Genomic DNA, 24,146 nt, shown 5'->3' on the forward strand with positions numbered 1-24,146 from the left:
CTGATAATATAACTGTATTGTTTGTTATTTATAAACTAGAAATCATAGAAGTTCCCCTGAAGAAGGTAACCATTCACAGTAATGGTCTTTAAAGAAACAAGACTCTGTTCACTTGGCAGGAGACACATCCATGAAGGAAGAGATAATTTTGCTGGCAAGCAGGTCATTCTGCTCTGAAATAGGAATTAGTGATAGGAATGGTGATAGGTGATAGGAATGGTGATAGAAAAAGCCACCAGCAGAAAGCCTGGGTTGCTGCCTCTTCCCCAGTTCATTTCAGCTTAGCTATCAGTGAGATACTGGCTTGGGAATTTATTTTGTGACATCATAAAATCAGCACAAGTATTTCTAGTGAAGAGTCAGGAAACAGCAGCTGACATATTAAGATTTTTCATGCTTTTTTACAAATAAAGAAAATCTGCCTAGGGAAAGAGCAGTGCTGGTTAGGGAAATTATTTTGAGAGCTGGGTAAGGTTGCCAGGTTCGACGAAGGAAATATCTGGGGACTCTGGGGGTGAAGCATGACAAGCATGATTAAACTCCAAAGGGAGCTCTGGCCATCACATTTAAAAGGACCACACACCTTTTAAATGTCTTCCTTCCTTTGGAAATATTGGAGTATAGGGGCACCTTCTTTTGAGGCTCATAGAATTGGATTCCCTGGTCCAATCTTTTTGAAACTTTTGGGGAGGGGGTGTTGAAGAGAGGCACCAAATACTATGCTGAAAATGTGGACAAATGTGGAAATATGTCCAGTGGACATTCAACCCCCCCCCTCCCCCTACAACTTGCTTATAACCCTGAAGAAGGGGGAGCGCCTCCAAACCCTGCTCCCAACTAGGGATTGGCAACCCTAGAGCTGAGGTCTGTATTATGGTCCCCATGCCTAGCTTTGAAAGGAAACGTTTTTGTTATTGCAACCTGCTGGGGACAGGGGGAGGAGAGACAGCAAGTGGCAAAGGCTTACCGCCAACAGTAAGGACAAACTTCAAGTCAAACACTCCCATAAAAATCAAGAAGAAAAAACAGTGGCAAAGATCACAGTAGCCTTTACTAGCAGAACTCACAGACAGAACTGGTGATACTTATGAAATTCTCCTCTGTGGAATTATCCCTGGATTTGGAAAATATATGTTGTATATGTTCACGAGAGTGGAACTCATAACATCAGAATCTGTTCCTCCCTCCACTTTTTCTGGATTTTATTGTGAGAATGTATTCTCACATGCAGGATCTGTATACATTATAATATAATATGCATTAACTATAGAATATAATATAGCAGATCTCCCGGCCAAAGCAGTTATTTGTACTTTTTTTTTTGGGGGGGGGAGGGGGACTTTCTTTCATAATGTAAGACTGCAAGTGCAGTCTTTTACAAAATAAAAACATGCTTTTTAAAAAAAAAAAGTGGCTTTTTTTCTCACATGAAGCTATTTTTTATTTTAAAGCGCTTTACTCTTCATCTTGGTTTTATACCGGATAGCAGCAGTATTGTGCTGTCACACTTCTACGGAAGGACAACAAAAATAATTTTTTTCATGGAATCCTGAAGGATATTTCTTTTTATTGTGCAAATCCAAAATTCTCATTTCTGGCTAGAAGACACTCAGAACAGAACCCAAGGCCCAGTGAAAGGAAATGTAGAATAACAACCAGGATTGAGGGAATTTGCTTTTGCCCAGACAGAATCAAGATGCTTCAGCAAAGAGATTCCTTGAGATTCTCTGCTTCCTTTGGTCTGCAGCAGAACTGCAGGTTAATCAAAATCCCCATGGCAAAGATGAGGCAAGATAAAATGTCTAGACAAAGAATACATAAAATGGGGTTTGATGTTGGCAGTATAACTTAGAGATTACCACAAAAGAAACTAGTATCACAGAAAACAAAATGGTTTTCATTCAGGAAGTGTTACTGGCATGTAATCAGGACAGTTTGCGTTTTTAAAGAACTCCTGTTTTAGACTTCATGGGAATACATGAAGTATAGGAGAAAGTTAGAAACTTCTTGCTGCAGGACTCCTTTCATATGCAGAAATGAAGAGGTTTGGTCAGGAGCCTTAGAAAAATGCATACCAATTTTGCATGAGGGCTTGTTCCAGGTGAAGAGCCCTTTTGCCTCCAGCGTTTCTCTCAGTTTTCGCATAAACTGCCATGGAGCTGCGAGATGGCACACCACACTCCCATGGCAAGCAGAAACCACTTGTAAGAGGATCTTGCTTGCCATGGGAAAGCAATGTGCCAACTTGCAGCTACATGGCAGCTTGTGCAAAAATGGGGAGAAGCACCAGGAGCAAAAGAGCTCTCCACCCGGAACAAACCTAGTGCAAAATTGGTCACTGTTTTTCTCGTGTGGGTAACTGTAGGTATCACAAGTGGTGTTCTGAATGGCCTGTATTCCTAATGATAGACATTTAAAAACTTGTGATCCAATTCCAAAAATGGACATGTGTGCAAAAGCAGCCTTCTTTATGTGTGGCCAATGAAGCTGTGGATGTACAACTGGAGTACCTCTACCTCCAAATTACAATGTTTATTTGCAGGCTCCATTGCCTATGCTCGAGACATCCTATCAGGTGGCATCCTGTGTGTCAATAGCTGCCTGAGACTAGAACTGGATCAGGGCCATTGGGTTTATGTCCAAAGTTCAAGCCCAAATCAGTTTGGCTACCAAGCAGCTTCTGTAATGAAATGGCTAAGAGTGGGAGCTGTGATGTCCCAGCTCAAATTTCATCAGTTTGGTGATGTGATTTCATCAGTTTGGTGATCCAGTTTGGTGTAGTGGTTAAGTGTGCAGACTCTTATCTGGGAGAACCGGGTTTGATTCCCCACTCCTCCACTTGCACCTGCTGGAATGGCCTTGGGTCAGCCATAGCTCTGGCAGAGGTTGTCCTTGAAAGGGCAGCTGCTGTGAGAGCCCTCTCCAGCCCCACCCACCTCACAGGGTGTCTGTTGTGGGGGAGGAAGGTAAAGGAGATTGTGAGCCGCTCTGAGACTCTTTGGAGTGGAGGGTGGGATATAAATCCAATATCATCTTCTTCTTCATCACTCTGAGTCATGAACTTACAAGGACAAACCACTTTCATCCTTCCTCACCCTTGCCTCTGTCTGTAATATGGAGATAACAACATTTGTCTTATTTCCAGAACACATATAAGGATTACTAAAATAATGTACATGAAGCACTCTGAACACTAGAAATATTCTAAGAAGAATGATTGTGGATCCATTAATTAGCAGTGTGTACTGGTAAACTACCATATTCCCTAACATTATTGGCATCTCAGGTCCTTCTACTGTCCCACTGTCTTCAGCAATGAGGCAGGCACCCATGCAAGATAGGGCCTCTTTGGTGGTCCCTCCTAGTTGTGAAATGTATCAGTCCCATGCCTGGCACCATCTCTTGACTGGCTGCTGTTGCTGTTTTAGTTGATTTGCATGTGTATTCAAAAATTCTTCTGATTTTATTGTGTTTATTTGATTACTGGATGTGCCTATAATTTTTAATTGTGAACTGCTTCAGAGACACATTCATGGAGAGGCAGCATACAAATTTTAAAATAAAGAAAATACCTGCCTACTTGATAAATTAAGTGGTGCCTGACTCTTTGAGAGCAATCCTAGGCAGGCCTACTCAGAATGCAACTCAGATCTATTTAATGGGGCTTACTCCTAGGAAAGTGCTCTTAGGATTGTTACCAAAGCAGATACTTGTCTGGATGGCTCCACTGAAAAATGAAGGTTTTGGGGACAGTTTGGGGTGAGGCAATTGGTACTAACAAGATTGCTCCATATATTTCTCTTTGAAATGGGGAGTAATGACAAAAGAAGAATCATTCTGTCTGATGCAGCATTACAACAATGCCATTCATGACTGTAAATGCAGAATCCAACACATACAAATATACATGGGCTGGTTTATGCAATTTTCAAACATGCAGGAACAAAGAAAAGGGGACAATTGCTGCAGGAGAACAAACCAGCCCATTGCTGTAGCAAAAAGTTGGGCATAGCTATTTAAAGAAAAAATGCTTTGATTAGGAAAGCGCTCATTCCAGTTAGATGCAGAAAAGTGGATGACAAAATGTGGGCCCATATGCTTACTATAACCATGTTATCACCCCCTACCTAGTTCCTCCTACTCTATCCCCAAAATATGCACTTCTCTGAATGCAGGATCTGCTGCATACATATTATAAAAAACTTTGAAAAGCAAAGGTCCTTTAGAATGTAATAATTCCCTTAGATAGACAGAGACAGAGGTTCGTTTTTCAACTAGTACCAAATCTCAGTTTATGACAGACAGAAAAACCCACCATGAGACGACCTATAGGAACATCCTCATCTGAAACTAACACAGCCGAATACAACTGGAAAAAAATGACATGAACAATGGTTCTGTGGTGTGAATGGGAAATCATGTTGCATTGCTACAGGGTCCAATCCTACCAGATCTCCTGCTTGTGATTTGCCTCCTTGCTAGAACCCTGATCTGTGCAAGAACAAGATAGGCCAGGGAAAAATTTGTCTGTATCTACTGGCAGAGAAACAGGGAAAATGGAGGGGCAAGAGAAGCAGAGTACTGTAGTATGATAGCACCCCCCCCCCGCCCCAGTAGGCTGGCAGTATCAGATAAAAGTGTTTTGCTTATACCAACTAGCAGACAGGCAGAGCACATGGGAGAGGAAAATAAACCACATCTCCTGCAGAAACCAGCATGGTGGTGGTATTTATTTATTTATTTTTAAAAACCTATACTGCACTCTTGGTAAATCTCCCAAGAAAGTGAAAGGTGAATAGTAGCCGATATTAAATTTTTATCCTTCCTGGACAATAAAATGCTCATGTCCGAACCAGCAGAGATGTAAGGTGAGAACTCAGCCAGTGATAAGAAAAGATCCAATCATCTCACTAGTCCTGTCCACCAGTTACAGTGAATACACTGTATTCAGTGATTACAGTGAATATACTTACAAGTCATGCACATGATTGTTCTTTGTATGTGCACTGAATAATTCTCACGTTACAGGCAATGCATGTACAGCTGAACAAGAGATACAAACCCCATATTAATCCAGGTACTGGTCCCCAGTTTCATTTGTAAAGTGAACACGTTGGCTCTTTCTTACCAACAGATATATGCATGTAAAGGCAGGATGTTTGTGTAGTCACTGTAGCTAGTGAACAGGGAATGGCTGAATCATGATCTGCCCCCCTGCTGTTCTGTTCCCACAGTAAGGGGGAAAACAGGCAAATCACTTTCCATATTTGCCTATGTGAGTGAGGATTTTAATTGCTATGGAATGGGACTGCGGTCTCTTTGTAATATGGGAGGGAGGATCCAATGGTTGACAGTGCAGTACTTGAGAGCTCCATTCCAAATTAGGGAGAGGGAACTGTATAATGTAGTGGTTAATATATCCCATTAGACTCTGGGGCTCTTTGGATAAATGGGAAAGGAGAATGATGTATGAATTCCTTTGAGGAAGGATCAGATTAAATATACTAGATATATAGATACCCAGAAATGTGCATTATATTGAAACTAATGGAAAAGACTTTACCAACACAACTAACTCAGGGTTTCAAAATGAAATATGGCTCAACCCCAAACCCACTATTTTGTACACTCTCAGCTCATACTGCCTTTTACATTTAAATAATTTTAATTAAACAAGTAAACACAAGCAAGAATACAACCACCTGAAGTAATCCTCTACACTTATTTTAAAATACTTCTGGGAAGTTCACTGTCCACCAATGTTCCCTCTAAACTGAGTGTGAGCTAGCTCACAATTTTTTAGCCTCCAGCTCACACATTTTTGCCTCAGCTCAGGAAAAATGACCCTAGAGCAAACTAATTTATGCAGTAGCTCACAACTTTAATGCCAGTAGCTCACAAAGTAGAATTTTTGCTGACAAGTTTCCACAGCTTAGAGGGAACCTTGTTCTCCACCCAATGTGCAAGGTCTATAAAGCATGGACCCATATTTTCAAAGACCCATGAAGTACAAATAGGTGTCTCAGCAAGAATCCCCATTACAAGACTACAACACTAATCCTTTCTTGGGGGTAATATATGGTTTTACTAGTTCTGGATCCAGAGTAATGCTATGGTAACATTGTGAATAAAGTCTGATAATTCTCATTATTTGGCAAGACCTTATTAGCAACAGCAGCAGAATAATGTTTATAGCACTCAGAACCCTGGAGGATAAAGCATTGGCTAAAGCTGGACATGACATAAAGCTAGTCTGCCCAATTTGTAACCCACCAAGCTCAACACAGTCCCCCAGCCATATATGGCAGCCCGCCAGAAGCTCAACTCCAGGCTGAAATTCAACTGCAACAAATTACACATATCAAACATGACCTTGCACATTATCATAAAATCTCTACTTTCCCATTTCAGCTAGTCTTAATGCCACTTATGACACAACAAACTCCCTGAAGCCAATGCCTAGTTGTAAGAAAATGCCACATTTGGCCCTCTGCCTCCATATGGCATTCAGAACACAATTCAGCATATAAAAAAAGAGTCTATGAACAACTCTGGCATACTTCTGATACTAAATAAATGCGCAAATGCTCCGGTAAGATTTAACTAAATCATTCCAACACATTAGGCCCAACTCAGTTATCTTCTGCTTGAAGGAGCTACAACGTGCACATGGAATCCCCACATAATTGAGGCTTTGACATTAGTGTCTGGAAAAATTGTGTATGCATACTCCCAATGGCATGGCAGGATGTCCTCACACTAAAGTGAATGTGCATCAGAGCTCCTGAGCATGCAAGGAAGCATTAGATTGAGGAAAACATCACTGAACACTTCAGGGTACCTGGAGCCACCATGATGGTTTAAATGGCTGCCTTTAACATGGCAGCATGTGGAAGCTCCACCAGGATGGAGATAGCAGACAGCACAGCAATGGGAAACCACACAAAGCTTAGGATGCAGCAATAATGGGGAGAAAATATAAAACTGTCATGGAAGTCAAAGAGTCACAGAAGAAGTGGAATATCTTTTTTCTGTCATGCATGCATGCAAGCAATATGGTGGAAGACTTCTGCAAGACATTTGAATACACCAGAAATGCAGATAAAAAGTGACCCTCATCTCTCTGCCACACTCCAGGAAAACTGCCTGGTTAACCAGATAATCCCCTCAAAACTGGCCTTCTGCTACTGGTAATAATGGACAGAAAACATCTTGCTGGTAGCAAATATGCTGATATCAAAAGAGGGAAATGAGTGAAAAGAAAGGCCAGTTTTTAGGATTTACCAGTCTGAGCAATAATTAGCTCTTGTTTAAAATTAAAGAAGGGAAAATTTACATATAATAAAGAGCAGGTAAAAGAGAATGAGGGGGCATTGACAGGAAGCAAAGAGGAAGCCTCCAGGTAAGGCATCCCAAGAAGAACCATGACATCTGACTTCAGGAACTTAAAACATCATGGGACTTTGTATTTCTTTGCAATGGCAATTACCACAACGGTGATTTTTAAACCTATTTGTAGTTTTTATTTAACAAGACTAGAAAGTATCTTTGCCATGAAAAGGAATGCAATTGATTTTTACTATCTAGTATTGAGCAAGAAAGACACAGGAGCCATAGCTCAGTGTCAGAGCAGGTGCTCCATATGCAGAAGCCCCCAGGCTCAATCCCTCCCTGGCACTTCCAGATAAAGGATGTCAGGAAAGATTTCTGTCTGCCCAAAGCCCTGGAGACTGTTGGTCAGAGTAGTCAATAATGAGCTAGATGGACCAATGCTCTGACTCGGTATGAGGCCACTTCCTATATATGTTTTCAAATGACCTTTGTAAAGGTTGAATCTGCTGAGGATTAGTCCTTCCTTGTTGCATTGACTGCTGAAGCTATTTATAGGGATGCCAAACATGGACTTTCAAGGAGTAGGAAACCAGAGTTTTCATTCCTTTAGAAAAAAAGAACAGGAAAGAAAAGGGAACAATAAACCCAAAATTGTCATGTTCACACAGCAGCAAGCAGCAGGCAGGAGTCAAGAAGTGCTCAGAGGTGCAATCACATCCTTTCCGATATGTACCTTCTTCTTCGCCAGCAACAAGTCTTGATAAGCATTAGAACGGAGAAAACGTGTATAGCTGTCACTCTTCATCAGCTTGTAAATGTGCTCCTGTGGGAAAGGAAGAAATGAGAGGCTGAGATTTGTTCATGGACACAGCTTTCTGGGAGCCTACGAGAGAGAAAGAGAAACACCAAGGCACAAATGGAATATTGTTTCCTCTATCACTGCTGTATGATGGGTCTTCAAAGAGCTCTGCCCTTGCCTTTCCCAGCCTTTGGGTTCCTACCCAAAAGTGGGTTGTACAGACTGTGAAAGCGTGACTCATGCTTTTGCATTTTTATTGACTTGTGCATGCTGTGTTTTTTTTAAGTGGGTCACCATGCTGCGTAAATTTGGATTTGTGGGTCAATATACCCAAAATATTAAAAACCACTGCTGGCCTAGCTCCCTCACTGGACAAGAGAAAAAGTACTATATGTATATCTTGAGTCCTGGCTGCAACAAATAGTTGTTAGTGGGTACCTTACCAGAAGCCATTGGAGTAGGCAGAAATCGCTTTGGTTCCAGGCATAAACACTAAAAATGTAGATAAGCAGCTGCAAATGTACAAAACTGTGAGGGCATGTAGGAAATGGGGTGCTATTTAGATCTTTTGAAAAAAGATGGTCTCTAGGGATCAGCAGAGGCTCCAATGGTGTCCTACTGAATTATTGAAAGTGAAGTGGGAGCAAAGAATCAAGGCACAACAACAATATGGACACAAATAATCTCAATCCAGAGTGAGCAATACATTGGACAAAAAGAACTGAGCACATAAAAGCACGATTCCCAGCTGTATCCAGCTTCTATCCAACACATCAGGTTCTAGTCACTGGCTCAAGAATTCCAACCATGGCTCAAGGAAGTCAGAGATGTGCTCTCTAATTCTGACAATTTGTTCCAGGGCAGAAGGAACTGACAATTGCTTCTCTGCTTGCAGGGACAGACTGGCCATTCACTTTACCAGGGAAAATCCGTGTGTGAACCATGGCCCTAAGATCCAACCCCCTCACCCCCACAGGTGGGACTGGTGAGGAGGAGTATGGCATAGGGGCAAAACTGGGATCCACCGTGCCTATGCTTCTCTTCACCCAGCCCACCAAGAGGAGTATGGACGCAGCAGCATTTGCCCTATGCCAGGGGTACCTATACACCTCCTCACCAACACTACCATGTCCTGGCCAGCAAGGAGGAATATGACCACAGTGGACCCCAGCTTCTGCCTGTGCTGGCACAGGCCTAGTGCAGCTGTTAAGATGCATGGGCACAGTGGTGCAAGCCTTTGGCATGCCTGCATAGATTTGCTGTGGCCATTGAAGAGGACAAGACAATGGCACTACCCATACTCCTGCTCACACAGTTTTTCCAGGCTCAGGCTATTGAAGAAGAGCACAAGCACAGCAGCACTTGGTTTCAACCAGTGTCTGAATGGCACTGCCCACCTTTGGCCTGATAGCTTGTCTGAGGTTCAACCAGCAAGGAGGAATGCAGTGGCTGCAGGAGGGGGCACAGCCCTTTTCTAGGGTTGTTTGAGTGACCCAGTCCACCCTGGTCTCCTTGGCCCAGACAAAGCTAAGCATTTTGCCAGCCTTCGTGATCTTGGTATCATCATAAAACCTCTACTTTCCCATTTCAGTTAGTCTTAATGCCACTTGCGGCACAACAAAATTGTATTGTAGTATTGATTGTTAGCCGCCCTGAGTCCACTTGCAGAGAGGGCGGGATAAAAATTGAACGTAATAAATAAATAAACTCCCTGAAGCACATAACACAGCCCAGTTCTCCAGAACTGGTTGATGATGACTGCTTCCCTTGTGGTTCAGATTGGATGATGCAAAGAATTACAGATTCCTTGGCATCCCTGCCACAACAGACTACCTTAAAACTGGCTCAGAGTCAGTTTGAGTCTGCAATCCCATGCCTGTTTACCTGGGATTACCAGTGTTTACCAATCATAATCAGTGCCCAAGAGTCTGGACTATTAATCTGTCTTCAAACTTAATCTGCAGTTTACAATGATCAAACACATCTTGCAATGGATTACAACCAGGTTTCTAGGGCCTGGAGTTTTTTTTTTAAAAAGGCAGATACTCAAGCTACTGGCATTTTTAAATTTCAGAGCTTTTTCAACTGAGGCCTAGTTGTCAGGGAGTAATTACATGTAATGGGCAGTTCTATGATTCTTTCTCTCAAAGGGCTCGCTTTTGTCAGGTAAAGCAGCCCCACAAGGGTGGATTCAAAACGACTGGAAGACTAGCCCAGGTGAGAGGGGAAAAGAGAACCTCTGAACACTTTCTTCACATATATTTATCCACTTAAAATCCACTTTGCCCCACCTTTAAATGTACAAGATACCCCTATCTTTTGCTTCTGGGACCAAAGAGATTTTAAGTGAAGGATGGAATAAATTTTGAGCTGACAATAGGGAATCTTAATTCATTCATGGCTGCTTTACTTGAAAAAGAATAAGAACTTGGACAAAAGGATAATGGAACTACACTTAATAATAGTTCTGCCTGGTGCATGATTACACAACACATGGATTGGCTCTATAAATTTCATATTGAAGGACTGGTAAATGATAAAATCATTACCATTACTGTGTGAGGGTTTAGGTGACCCACTGTAGTTGCTTAACGTTCATCTTGTTCATTTTTTGCCTTTGGCTGCATGTACAGGACAAAGATATTACATGCAAGCCTCCCCCTAAGTACAATCGCTGTTTCTTTTGAAAGAGGCAGGTCACATATATTCCAGCTTCAAAACACATAAACTACTGTGTACCAGGGTGGAATATTCACATGTTCCCATTTCAGAAGAAATAGCAATAGCATTTGCACCTATAGGGAAGATCACACCAAGCACATTCATTTTGCACTTGTGGTCATAGCACTAGGAACATAAAGTATGAAAAGGGCTACTGTCTGTAACATGTTCATAAAAGAAAGGGATGGAGAAGAAAGCTAGTAAGTCACTGATAGCCGGCTTTCTCTCTTATTGTACTGTTTTAGGGCTCTATCTCAAACAAAGGACTGGCACGAATGCTGCAGTGATTATTCTGCAATTCATTTTCATGCAACTTGTGTTGGAGAAGCTGCGCTCTCCTTTGCAACCCGCAGAGAGAGCCTTCCAGCTGTCACTGGTTCAACATTGCCTCCACTGGTTCACCTGAGAGCACTGCTGTCCACAGAGATTCTGATTTGAATTATAGCTTCAGTAATAGTTAAGTTTCTCTACATCGTGAATCCAGGCTGGGACAAGGAACTGCTTATGGTAACTGATTATACCGATTAAAACCTGAACCCCTAAGGACATACCAGTAATATCTGCTGATACAGCAGCATCTGCTAAATGTATGGAACTAAATAGCCAAGTGCATCTGAAAAGGAATCAGTGAATTATATGGAAATCAATTAGCTGTTCTACCTCCACTGTCCAACTAGACCTGTCCTAGTGAGCACATTATTACTCTTCTTGTGCACACAATTTCATGTGTCTGGATTTAAAACCTAGCAGATGGAGACTGCAATATTTGATCACCATACAATCCAGGATACCTTTGCTATCATTTTCTTGGACTGCAGCTTTCTGAGGTCTTTTCTCAGTGAAGCATTTTTTTTTTTTTTGAAAACTCCATTCCAGTGTAGCAGTCTATCATGACAAAATGACTTCTATCCCCTTGATTATAACAACTAGTGTGCAACAGCTTTGGCCACCATCAATATATGGAAACTTTCTAGTATCTTCCAATAGAGTTCTATTTATTTAGGAGCTGTCAATGAACATTTACTTCCCATTTAAAGAGTGCAAATATAAAGTTAAAGAAGATTGATGCTAGGAGTCTGGGAAGAAAACATGTTACCAGATTATAATCATTCATATAAGAAGAAAAAATTGCATCAGATCAAGAGTTCATCTAGTCCAGCCAGAAGTCTTTGTGAAGTCTGTAAGCAAGGCTTGAATGCAATGTATCCACTAATCAGAGATGTCCTGTCTCTGCAAATGGTGTTCTCATTTAAGCTGTCATGGCTACTGGCCATTGATGATCTGTTGTCCAGGAATTTGTCCAACATTTTAAATAAGCCCAAAGATCACTAAGCCACAATAAACTAGATGTGTGAAACCATCTGTGAAAAATCCATTAAAAGCTGAAAATATCCTCAGCAGTAAATTTCACCCCCCCCACACACAAACTTAAATTTCTTTTAAATCTTATAAATTCATTGTCCCCTGAACATTTAGGAGAAATGCTTTAGGAGTTTTTCTTCTTCATGGCTCCTAGGAAGAATTTCTTTACTCTTTCCCTCCAGGGCACTGCGCTTTGAATAACAATCTGAATGAAACAGAAGGGCTGTTTCCCCCTTCTTGCTCTCTCTCTCTCATTTTTGGCCACAGAAAATACCAATCAGAGTTCCTGAAGGAGTGAGAGGCCCCTAAAAATATTAAGGGGAGGGGATGTCTGACCTTCCCAGACCTTACAGGGATTCTATCCCTATAGAAGGTTACATCTGTTTCTGTTGAAAGGTAATGAAGTCCATCTGGTCTGCCTCCTTATGTTGCCCCTTTTTCTAGAATCCCACTAACAGGATGGGAAATTTTCCCTCTGCTTAGATTTCTGTACATAGGCTCCATGGCGCAGAGTGTTAAAGCAGCAGTACTGCAGTACTGGGTCTGAACTCTCTGCTCACGACCTGAGTTTGATTCCGGCAGAAGCTGAATTCAGATAGCTGGCCCAAGGTTGACTCAGCCTTCCATCCCAAGGTTGGTAAAATGAGTACCCAGCTTGCTGAGGGGGAAAGTGTAAAAGACTGGGGAAGGCAATGACAAACCACCCCATAAAAAGTCTGCCATGAAAATGTTGTGAAAGCAATGTCACCCCAGAGTCGGAAACGACTGGTGCTTGCACAGGAGACCTTTCCTTTTCCCTAGATTTCTGTGCATCAGGCTGCTGCAGGCCCAGGACCAGTCAAAAAAGCTGGCAGTGCTATGAGTCTCATTCTCTTTTCCTGCAAGGTGGACTAGATTTTGAACACATGTTCTATTTTCCATGCATCATGGAAGGTTTCTCTAAGAGTTTTAAACTAGGGAGATCTTCAGCAGTTTTTGTACTACTAAAAACCCTGTAATGGGAGAAATCTTCCTTTGCAGACTATCTGCTTTACTCAGAACACAACATAAAAATATAAGAGGAGGACTCAGGGAAAATCCCACCCTGCAATGACTCCTCTTTTTCTCTCTCTGTCCCCTCCCCTGTACCTACCCATCTGGTTTTCCTTCCCTTTCTCCATTCACCCAGTCATCTGTTTCTCCCTGCCCACCCTGTCCAATTGCCCCTTCATCAATAGTTTGCTTTCTTTGGTCAATCCTTGCTTAATTTTTTTTTTAATCCTGGGTTGCTAGGTAACCTGAGATGGGGGCTGGTTTTAAAGGGGGGGGGTGAACCTGCCCAGCACCACCACTCTGATCTCTGCTGCTTCATGCACATTTCTCCCCAGTCCGTCTCATTCTTGTACTGGAGTCAGGCGGGGAGAAGAGTGCCCAAAGGAAGGGTGTGCAGCAAGCTAAAGCGGGAACACATGAAGCTACCTTATACTGTCACACAACCGGACAAGTGAATTCAGTAGCATCTCCTCTGAGTGGCTCTACAGGGCCTCAAGCGGAGTCTTTTCTAGCACCTGCTACTTGAGAGCCTTCAACTGGAGATGGATTGATCCTGGGGCTTTATTTATGCAAAACATCACCACTGAACCAAGGCTCCATCCCTGGAGAGGATTCAAGCATGTGTTCCTTTTGTAGTAAGACTCCCCACCCCACACCGGGGTATATATGTGAAGAAAATGGCTGCCTCTATCTCCTGTAGTTTAGCCCTTAAAAGCTGCCTTGTTGAAGATCAGGCCACCTAGTATAGCAATCAAGTGTTCACAAGCAGGACATGAAGGTGAAGGCCTTCTCCTGTTGTTTGTGCCTAACTAATTGAACTAATACCCTACCCTTCACTTGGAGTCTGAGTGGCTTACAATTTCCTTTCCCTTCCTGTTCTCACAACAGACACCCTGTGCGGTAGGTAAAGCTGAGACAGCTATCCAAGGACTACTTTTGAGAGGAACAGCTCTAAGAGAGTTATGACTGACCCAAGGTCATACCAGCAGGTGCAGGTAGAGGAGCGGGGAATCAAATCTGGTTCTCCCAGATTACAGTCCACGCACTTAACCACTACACCAAACTGTCTCTCAGTGTTAAGGTGGTGCTCAGAGTTATAATGACACTGGAACCCATTGTTATACTCAACCTCCACAAAGTCTTTCTTTAAAATGCTTTCAATTGTTGGCCATCACCCCAACTTTAGCTAGTGAATTCCTTGTCAGGCAGGCAAATTGTGGTCTGTGTGCTAACACTCACATGTCCAGCTATTTTGCTTTATGCACAAGGACCAGTACTCTGCCCCAGGAACCAAGGTGAGTCTCAGAGGTGCTGGCAACACTGCTGGAGCTGGCAGTGTGGTGGGAAGTTTATCCTCATCACCACCGCATGGGACCTGCATAGCTACCAGCCACTCCAAGGCAAACTTTGGAGTGCTGGCAGTGCCAATAGGGCTTCGCTTGCTCCCAGCATATAGGGCCCAGTTCAACCAGAGTCTCTTCCCCAGGCTTTGTTTGCTGGAACTTCCTTTCCCCTAATTTAATAGTGCACTGTGTGAAGACATGCTCCTTTTTGCCAGCCCTTAACTCACTTTCAATAAAAGGACAAAATCCTTGTTAGAAATGGGATACTGTTTGAAAGATATATATCTTAGAGTCACAATACAGGTGCCATTCAGTTGTATGAGTGTTTCCCCTGAGGGTTAAAAAAAAGAACAAGACGCTGTGGGGAGATGCAGTCTTGAGTAGAAGTTTGTGTGTGTGCTTATTTCTCTTCCTGCAGGTGATTTTTCTTATTAAAAGGGCCCCTTTGAGCTCCTTTTTATCCCTCAAGGGAAAGATACAGATACTTTTTATCTTTTCCTCCTTTCTTTTTCTCCATGGGGCAAAAACCAGCTCAAAGGGGGTAATTCTGATAAGAAAAAAGGACCACACAGGGAAAGAAATAAGCATTCTTCCCTCCCTCCCCAAATTTCCATTTTTAACAGCATCTTTCCCAAACTGCTTTGGTTATTTTAAAAGCCACTGGGAAAACGGACATTTTGACCTTCAGCTACTGTAGAAATGCTTGCTGTATTTTGTAAATGACCAGTTGGCAGCCATTGGCATATGGCTGCATTTATTAAGAACTAGTGGGGAAAGGGTTAGTAGTGCTGCAGCTGAACAAAGGAAAATGATAGTTTATCAATCAGAAAATTCTTAGAGGAAATCACACTCTAGCCAAGGCTGACAACTGAAGAGGAGGGAGTAAAAATTCTGCTTCTTTCCCCTGGCACATGCCATGCCTTTGGAACGAAATGAAGGGCAAGCTCTGTAAATTTCCTTGACACAAATGGAAAGGAACACTAAAAAACAACGACACTGAAATCCAGATGGGAACGTGGGAGGTGGGGTAAGATGGAGGCTGTCTTGATAAGGCACCTGCTTTGAATCAATGTGGTGCAAGAAGATCTGAAGTCTCTCTCCCCCAAAGCAGTCAAGAAAACAATGACCCTGGCTGGGTCACAAGGTGGCAGCCAGCCAGCCAGCCAGCCAGGACCTTGGGAATAGCAGACAAGGAGGCTGGGAACTGCTGAGCCATTTAAAATAGCAAAATTTTATCTCACTCTTCGGTACCTGGTATTCAGTAGAGCTCAGCAACAAAAACAAAATTCATACTCCCAGCATTAAAAATCCAGGATTTCTTCTCCTGCAGATACCAAAGAACAATTGAAAAACATTTCCCCTGCTTTTCATAAAAAGCTCCTTAAAAAAAAAAGGTCATGCTGCAAAACTGAGATCCACCAAACCAAATGCAATTCCCTTCTCCAGCAGCACATTCTTTCCCACCAGGGGCTCAGTAAGCCTTTCACTTTTGCTGCTTGCTCAGGACTGTAAAAACAGGCTGTCAAGCACCATTGTCTTAAACAATGGCTGGTGAGCTGCATTCAGCTTGGTGAATCACAGGTAGGGATGGCAGACCACCTCCTGGCACATTCAGGAGCTTTCAGGTTAGGGCAAGGGAAGAACATGACATCCTACAACATGTTGATGTCACATCTGGCCAAAAAACTGGACATTATGTTAATGCTTCAGCTGATGCTGTGAAAACACTGTAGTATTACCATAGTGTCTGCAGACATGCTAATATCATGTTTGGGTTTTCAACTGGAAGTGATGTCAACACATCATACAATGGAATTTTCACTTCCTTTTAGTTCTCCCACCGGCCTGTGGAAAAGGGCAGGTGGAAGGACACAGGGCCAGATGGTGGAGGAATGCCCAGCAGAAGTGGGAAAATGGCATGCCTGGTCACAAGATGTGCAGACTTCATAGATTCTTCAGGGCTTGCAAACTCCCTCGCTATACAGTATTTTCTGAATCCTTCCATCCCTGCACATACAAGGACTATTGAAAAAGTCTTTAAATAACTGTAAAAGCACCCAACATACTTCTTTAGATTAAGCATGCACTCTCCATGATTGCAATGATATTGAGAAGATATCCTGCCACTTTCAATTTTTAAAATGCTCTAATGACTAATACTTCATAGAAGAACATTTTGCCCTTGCCCTATCTAAACACTAATCCTTAATTAATGTAACACTACCTTAACATTAATACTGTAATAGCAATCCAGTTCTACACTTACGTGCTAGAATGTGGCTTAAATGTCTGTTTTCAGTGGTAAGAGTATATACGCTGCAGGGGTCGTTTTGTAGAAAAATAGGTGGTGGAGCCCATCCAGGGATTGTTATGCAGCTGCACCTACTATTCGATGGACAAGGAGGTGGAACTCTAAGAAGGAGGAGGGACTCAGAAAGGTTCAGGAACTGCGCTCCTGTGAGCTCCCACTGAATCTGAGGCCTGATACTCTGCATGCAGAAGATTCAAGGTCCAATTCTTGGCACTTGGTAGTTAGGAAAAATATGTGTCACCCTGAGACTCTGGAAACTGCTGCCAGCCTGAGCACACATACTGAGCTAGAGGGACCAATGGTCTAAGGCAACTTCTTGTATACAGCTGGTGGCCTAAGACATTAGATAGGCCTTCCTATTACAACACAGGAGGAATGGAAAGGAACCACCAACAATACCATGTGGTGAGAATGGTAATCACGTCCAATAGCCCAGGTACATTTGTATCAGGTTTGCATGCAGGGTTCTCTATTTAGGGATAGAGATCTGTGCTTGGAAACACATTGGGACAGATGTGTTAAGAAGTAATACAACTTCCAGAAGTTTCATGTGATGCCCATTTTGAGCTGATGAAAGTTACCAACCTCCAGGTGGGGTCAAGAGTTCTCCCAGAATTACAACTGTCAGACAACAAAGGTTAGTTCCCTGAAGAAAATGGCTGTGTCAGAAGGCAAACTCTGTTATATGACAAATTCTATCTAGGTAAATCCCTCCTCAAATTTCCCCCTACACAGGCACTGTTCCCAAATCTCCAGGAATTTCCCAGACAGCAATTGGCAACCCTATATAAGGCCAGTCCATTCTCTATCTGTGATTCTGATTGGGAAAGTGATACAGGAAAAAGCATCAAATCCTCCTGGCCCTTGTGCTGCAGACCTATTCACTACCGTACCCTCACCCCACAGCTACACAAACCCTAGGCTGAGACAGGGAAGATCCTTTAGCGATGTAGAACAGAGGACAGAGGGACATGGTCTGCAATCACTGGGGTGGGAATGGTCTCTATTTTGTTCAGTCAAATGTTGGAGGGTACACAATTGCCTGGTTATAGCCTATAAAACAGAAAGTTATGATTCTTGCAAAAGGCCTCAGATCAGGGGTGTCAAACATATGGCCCACAGGCCTTCTCTGGCCTGCCCAGGACTTTATGGAGGTTGAAGTGAGTGTGTGCATGCATAGCTAAATGCCCTTGTCCCTCTATTGGGGTAAAGGAGAGTTGAAGAGAAAAGAAGAAGATATTGAAGATAGGATATCTTCCAATATCTTCTTCTTCTATTGGGGTAAAGGAGAGTTGAAGAGAAAAGAAGAAGATATTGAAGATAGGATATCTTCCAATATCTTCTTCTTCTATTGGGGTAAAGGAGAGTTGAAGAGAAAAGCTAAGCTTGAGAACAGAAAGGGTGGTTTTAACATGTGTACAGCTGTCTCAAATGAGGTAAATAGGGAGAGTGCAAGCGCATGAGCAGTCTTTGCTTGGATAAGAGAGGAAAAGTGCAGCACATCTGCCTCTTTTAAAGGAGCCCCATCATCCATGGCATGGGGGCTGAAGTTGAGGTGGATGTCCCCCTTCCCCCACTGTGGAAACACAGCCTGCTCCCTCCTACACACAGTATGGATTTTATGCCTGCTTACCCACACGGATCTCCCCTGAATTTAGACCCAGTACACACTTCCCTTTCCAAAGAACTGCGAAGTTTGTCTGCAGGGGGGAGAGGGAGCATTCCCTTCTTTCTTTGGGAAAACCTTCACCCAGCAGGCAGCTTGGAAAGGCAGGGCTTCCCTTTGGGAGGAAGGAGAGAAGGGACAATCTGGTAAAGCAGTTCAAAACAGGGTCAGTTTGTTTGCACTGGGAGGCAGATTAGTATGACTGCACTGGTGTTTGCATGCCGGGAACACTTCCCAGGTGAAGAACTGCAGGTGTGACCCCAGAAATATTCTGCTCATTTTGCTTTCCCACCCTGATTCCATCCTGGCCTCTTTACTCCCGTCTCCTGCTCAAGAAAGAGCCAGCAGCTTTGTTGTCCCATGGCTGGACTTTTGCAGAATGGGGAAGCCCCTGGCTGCCTCTTCCCACAGCTTCCCAGTTGGTTCTGGCTGCTCTGTGCCCTGATCTGGCCCTGTAAACACAGGGAGGTGGTGAGACTCCGGAGGCAAAAGCCTGTGAGGCATCACTTCTACCTGCAAAGGAGGGAGTACTTTGTTCAAAGTTCCCTTCTCTTGAATACATTCCCTGTTAAAGTGGAAATGAGCACAGTCCGCAAAGAGCTAGGCTAGAACCTCTCTTACTGTCTTTGAGACTCTTAAGTAGTGCTTGCCTTTCTTTCCAAAGGTGCTGGAGAAAGTGACCCTTGGGTTATTCCTCCTCATGTTATAGCAGTCATTGCAGTTGTGGGATCAGACAGCACTTTGATAGGCAGTGTTTCCAAGTTTGCCTATCTCTGCTGTGGACTCACTGTTGTCTTGACTTACAGTAGGTGCTTGCCTCAGTTTTAGCCTCTGTAAAATGGGACTAATGGAAGCTGGCTGCATTGGTGTGCGTATGGCTGTGGGAGTAAAGCTCTTGGCAAAGAAACTGCTGCACATTGTGGGCAGGGGTGCTTACTAAAAGTGCCTCCTGGGAAGGCACCAGGTTCACTATCAGGAAAATATGATTCAAGCCCCATTGCTAGTGAGCCTCTTTTCTTGTAATTTGGCTCCAGGGCTTTTTTTGAGCAGGTCTCCACAGAGGGAAGGCACTTGGCAACCGCATGCTTCCAGATCATGTGCTCCATCTTCTCTGCCGCTTCCAGCCTCCAATGAGCTTGTGAAGAGAACAGCATGGAGCTGCCCATGAGAACCACTTCTGGAAAAAGCTGGGCCTGCTGCTGCCTGCTCCACCACATGTGGGTCTCTCTCTCTGGCCATGTTTTTTTGGGGCAAAACAAGGTTTCACATTGGGCTCTGTGAGAACACACATCCATGAAATGCAGATGATGGTACTGTTCTATATGCAGAAAGTAATCTATTGAATGGGTGACATCGCTTTCGGTGATGTCAGGGGGTGTTACCTAACATGCACATGAATTCCTGCTGTACTTTTTCTACAAAAAAAAGCCCTGTTTGGCTCTATTGTTAGCTTACTTAGGTGGGCAGCTGTGTTGGTCTGAAGTGATAGAACAAAGTTCAAAGAAGTGTGCATGCACACAAAAGCTATACCCAGAATTAAACTGTGGGTCTTAAAGGTACCACTGAACTCAAACTTTGATCTAATGTACAGTATCTTGCTGTCCCCACTCTGTCATACAGATCAGAAATACAGAGACTGCTGTGTGGGGTATGTGACCAAGTGATCTCTTTGCTTCTGGGTACCACTGGCTCTCATATATTAGTGGTACAAATTAGCTTCCAAGGCTGTATTGGAAATCACCTTTGGTTCCCTTCTGGTCCCAACACACATGGCCTGGTCCAATAAAGTCACATTTATATCAGATCTGGCCCTCATAACAAATGAGTTAATCAACACCACTGCCTCAGATGATCTAATGTCTGTTCTGTTTCCATTTTGTATTTTGACTTGGTAATCTCATCACTAGCCAAGACTCTAGCCTAAAACTGTCACATGGCTAACCTTCCAAAGCTCCTTTTTTGTGAAAAGCATGTTGTCTGCAAATTTAAATTTGTAGCAGAAATATGGTGATTTTTGTTGTTGAAGCTTGGGGTTTTGGCACTCAAGAGAGGAAGCAGAGGGACAGGATGTGGCTTTATTTGAACAGCCAATAGCAAACATAATTTTTCAGTACAGTAAGCCACATTCCAGAATGTGTAAGAACTATATTTGGTCAAGTCTTTGGGGTGTTTCAAGTGAAAAACACATGCAAAGTATATATGTGGATCTGTATCCCTTGAAAGTCAGGGCAAAACCTCATTGTGGGTGTGTGCTTTAGCTGCAGTATAATTCTCAGAAAAGATATGCCATCTGGGCTTGCCGTATGTCTGTTTATCAGGGTGGGGGGACTTGTAATGACTAGGGTGTGCTGTTTTAAGCCTGCTAAGGAGATGGATTGTATACCATAAAACCACAGAACACTGGCTCTGAATGACTGTGCAGATCAACATGCTAAATGATGCATTTCTTACTTATGTATTTTGCTGAAATCCTATTTTATTGCCTGTATATAAAAACCATCTGGCTCCTTATGGGTTTCTACACACAATGCCTACCAAAGTAAGGGGACTGATATTGGGGGCGATGGGGGTGGGGGGAGCAGGAATCAGTTGCTCAATAAAGGCTGTCATTATAATCAGTAGAATATAAATAGTATCAATCGCCATCAAGTGGTAAGACTGCATTTCCACCCACTGTCAGCAATCACTCCTCACACTTCCCGAATATCCTGAAATGCAAGCTTAGCTGGAACTAGGCAAAGGCAAGTCCCTATAAGAAGAAGAGGCAGCTGGGCAGGGAGGCCAACAGATTGTATTTGGAGTTCTGAGGCTGTGCTTTTCACCTGAGGAGCTGTCTGCATTGCACTTTGCCTCTTCCCCTCCCCTTGCCCCACCCTGCTCCTTTTGTTAATTTTTTTCTGAGAGTCTATCTCTTGGCTTGCTGTGCATTAGAATGATGCCAGCACAGAGGTCTACAGTTGATGCTCCAACAGGCTATGCACAATCTGTGCATCTGACACTCCTGAGAATCAGTGGGAAACAAGTGTGAGGTCTGAGCCTCTCTGCTTCACATGTTTAGGCTCTATTAAAATATGATGCCCAATGTGGAGGCATCAGACAGGCCAGCTGGCAGAACAGTACACCAACTATGGTGCTACTCCACTGTTGCCACCAGCAATTGTTATTCAGTATGCACTGCAATAACAATTGTAACCTGAAAGCACTATTTAGATATCATGGCCAATAGCTGCTGAGACAACTTTCCTCCATGATAGGCCAGAATGATCAGAATCTTCCTCTGCAGATAAATTCTACATGTCTGCAGAGGGCGTTACACCACTTCTCTGGAAGTCTAACTTTTTAAAAACAATCTATAATACCAGCAAAACATTTTGACCCATTGTTTATTCTCCTTCCTTGAATAGCTGCCCTACCACACCAGTGTTTTTGTTTAGCTAATTAAGCTCTGCTTATGGACTAGAAAGCAATATGTGTGAACTCCAGTCGACACTTAGGGCTTAATTTAAGCTAGGGACTAGGCCATGCTAGGTCTCATCCTAGAAATCTGTTTCAGTGCCAGATCTCAGCCTCAGAAAATGCCATTACCATGCACTTCCACCAGTATCTCTTGCTGCCTCCTCTATGAAACACTACTGTTCTCCTTTCCACTTATTATAAGGTTCATTCTTTACTCAAGGAACGTCACATATATTCCACCTAGGATTATCTGGCCAAGACAAGAGGCAGTGCCAGTGAAAACTAACAACCTCACACCAAGCCCAGGGGCCTGCTTCAGTAGCTGATGCCTGGACCTAGGAATTGAGACTGTCATAATTCCTCTACAGCTGGAGGAAAATGTCTACACAAAGAATACACTCCTTTCTCCACTAAGTCACCATTTGCTAGTGAGGGGGCATGGTACTCTCTCTCTTATTTTTAAGCAACTCTAGGACGAACTAGGCTTTCATTATTTTTCCTGTGTGTACTCAAAAAGCATTCTAGTAGTTCTTTCAAACTTTCCATCTTCCTCAGTGCCCATCTTCAGTGGAGCGCATCCCTATCACCCAAGTGCTGAGCTTGCCATATGTCTGTTTTTTGGGGGTGGGGGTGGGGTGGGGTTATCATCCTCTGCAATAATTTCTCCCCATAACTTGGTTTGGCTTTGGAAAGGGAAGGAGCCAGACTTAGTGTGCAGACACTGACAAGCAAAGCAACACAATGGAAACCTTCCTATTGCTTAACTAAGGGGAAGGGAAGACTGAATGCCACTCCTAACCTTCTCCCCCTTCTCTCCTCTTTGCCTCTACTACCTCTCCTCTTTGCCTCCACCACCTCTCCTCTTTGCCACTCTTGAGATGGAAAAGAGAGAAAGTTTCTGCCCATAAGAACACATAAGTCAAGTAGGGAAATAACAAAAAAAAAAAAACAGAACAGGGATGGTGGGGAGCCATGACGAAAACTGGGACTTCCATGTCACTAACTCTTCTTCAGCAATGAACTTATCCCTCCCTGCAACTGCTGTATTAGATTTTTTATTACACTCTTTGCTATTGCCCTTTCTCAGGTTAATTACTTGCTATTCAAGAGGATGCATTAATTATTATTTTTCACTTTGCAGGCAAAGGGACTGCTCATTAATTTTATTTTATTTTCATGATAATTGAATAATTGCATATATAATATATATGTAATACTCTAAAGAATATAATATATAATAATCTAAAAAAGGAAAATTAATCATTAGTTCCTATGAGTGTAATGAAAAAAGTAGTAATTAAACCCTCCCTCCACAAGAACTTAAGAAGCATTCATTCTGACCTGGCCAATATGCCTCTATTTTTTTTCATATCCTCCCTTGGACCCAAGATCAATTTGGCTTCTCCCTTGCTTTGTCCAGTATCTGCCCATCAAATTGTTAACCAAGGTCTCTCAGGGCCATACTACACATTACCGGGTGCCCCAGACCAGGCCCATAGACAGGATTTAAAATATTGCATGCATTTAAATTTCTCAGGGGGCACTCGGCACTGTGGGTCATGGAACAATCAGCTGAGGGCTATGCCTGCACTGGCCCCGAGCACTAGATGTCTTCCTCAACCTGCCCTGAACCAGACACCCACAGAAGCTGCGCTCTGTCCCAAACAATGCTCCCTCCCCAAAGCCACATGTCTTGGTCTCCTGTGTGCTCTCCTGCTGGATCCCAGTGATTCACATGCCCCTTGATCCCACTGGTGGGCTCTTCTTGCAGAACAGAGTGGTGGGGAGGTTGCTGGCAGGACAAGTCCAAGGAAACAGGCACTGCTGTTTTCCTCCCCAGCTGGCTTCAGAGCAAGCGGAAGCTGTATGTGAATGGAGGTGGCATTCCACAGTGTGCAGAAGACATGGCACTTGTGCGTCCTCCCTTGGGCAGTTGCCTGCCTGCCATGGCCTGCATGGGGGCCGCCTCCTCCTTGTTGCTGCTGTTCCCCTCACTGTTCCTGACTCCTCAGACAATGAGGAGGAGGAAGACAAAGAAGAGGGGCCACCACTGTTGTGGGCCTGGAAAACAAAAGTCAAGAATCTTTCCTTTTTGAGATTGCTGTATAGTTGTTGTGAATCTGC

General features: G+C 43.3%; 1 protein-coding gene across 6 annotated transcripts in view; it reads right to left on the reverse strand.

Moving 5' to 3' along the window:
• The window catches only part of RGS6 (regulator of G protein signaling 6), a 413,592-nt gene that overhangs the window by 26,737 nt on the left and 362,709 nt on the right, over positions 1–24,146 (reverse strand). For 5 of the 6 annotated variants that reach the window (XR_009556626.1, XR_009556627.1, XM_060262314.1 and 2 more), the window contains exon 16: positions 8,066–8,155. Coding sequence is in view for 4 of the 6 variants with exons in the window: in XM_060262314.1 (XP_060118297.1) it covers positions 8,066–8,155 (90 nt within the window). In the remaining 2 variants the exon portion in view is untranslated. Of the gene's footprint in view, positions 1–7,782; positions 8,156–24,146 lie in introns of those variants that run through there. The other variant, XM_060262315.1, reaches the window with a different exon arrangement.

Source organism: Heteronotia binoei, chromosome 21 (assembly GCF_032191835.1).
Source record: "Heteronotia binoei isolate CCM8104 ecotype False Entrance Well chromosome 21, APGP_CSIRO_Hbin_v1, whole genome shotgun sequence".
In the NCBI taxonomy this organism is placed as follows: Eukaryota; Metazoa; Chordata; class Lepidosauria; order Squamata; family Gekkonidae; genus Heteronotia; species Heteronotia binoei.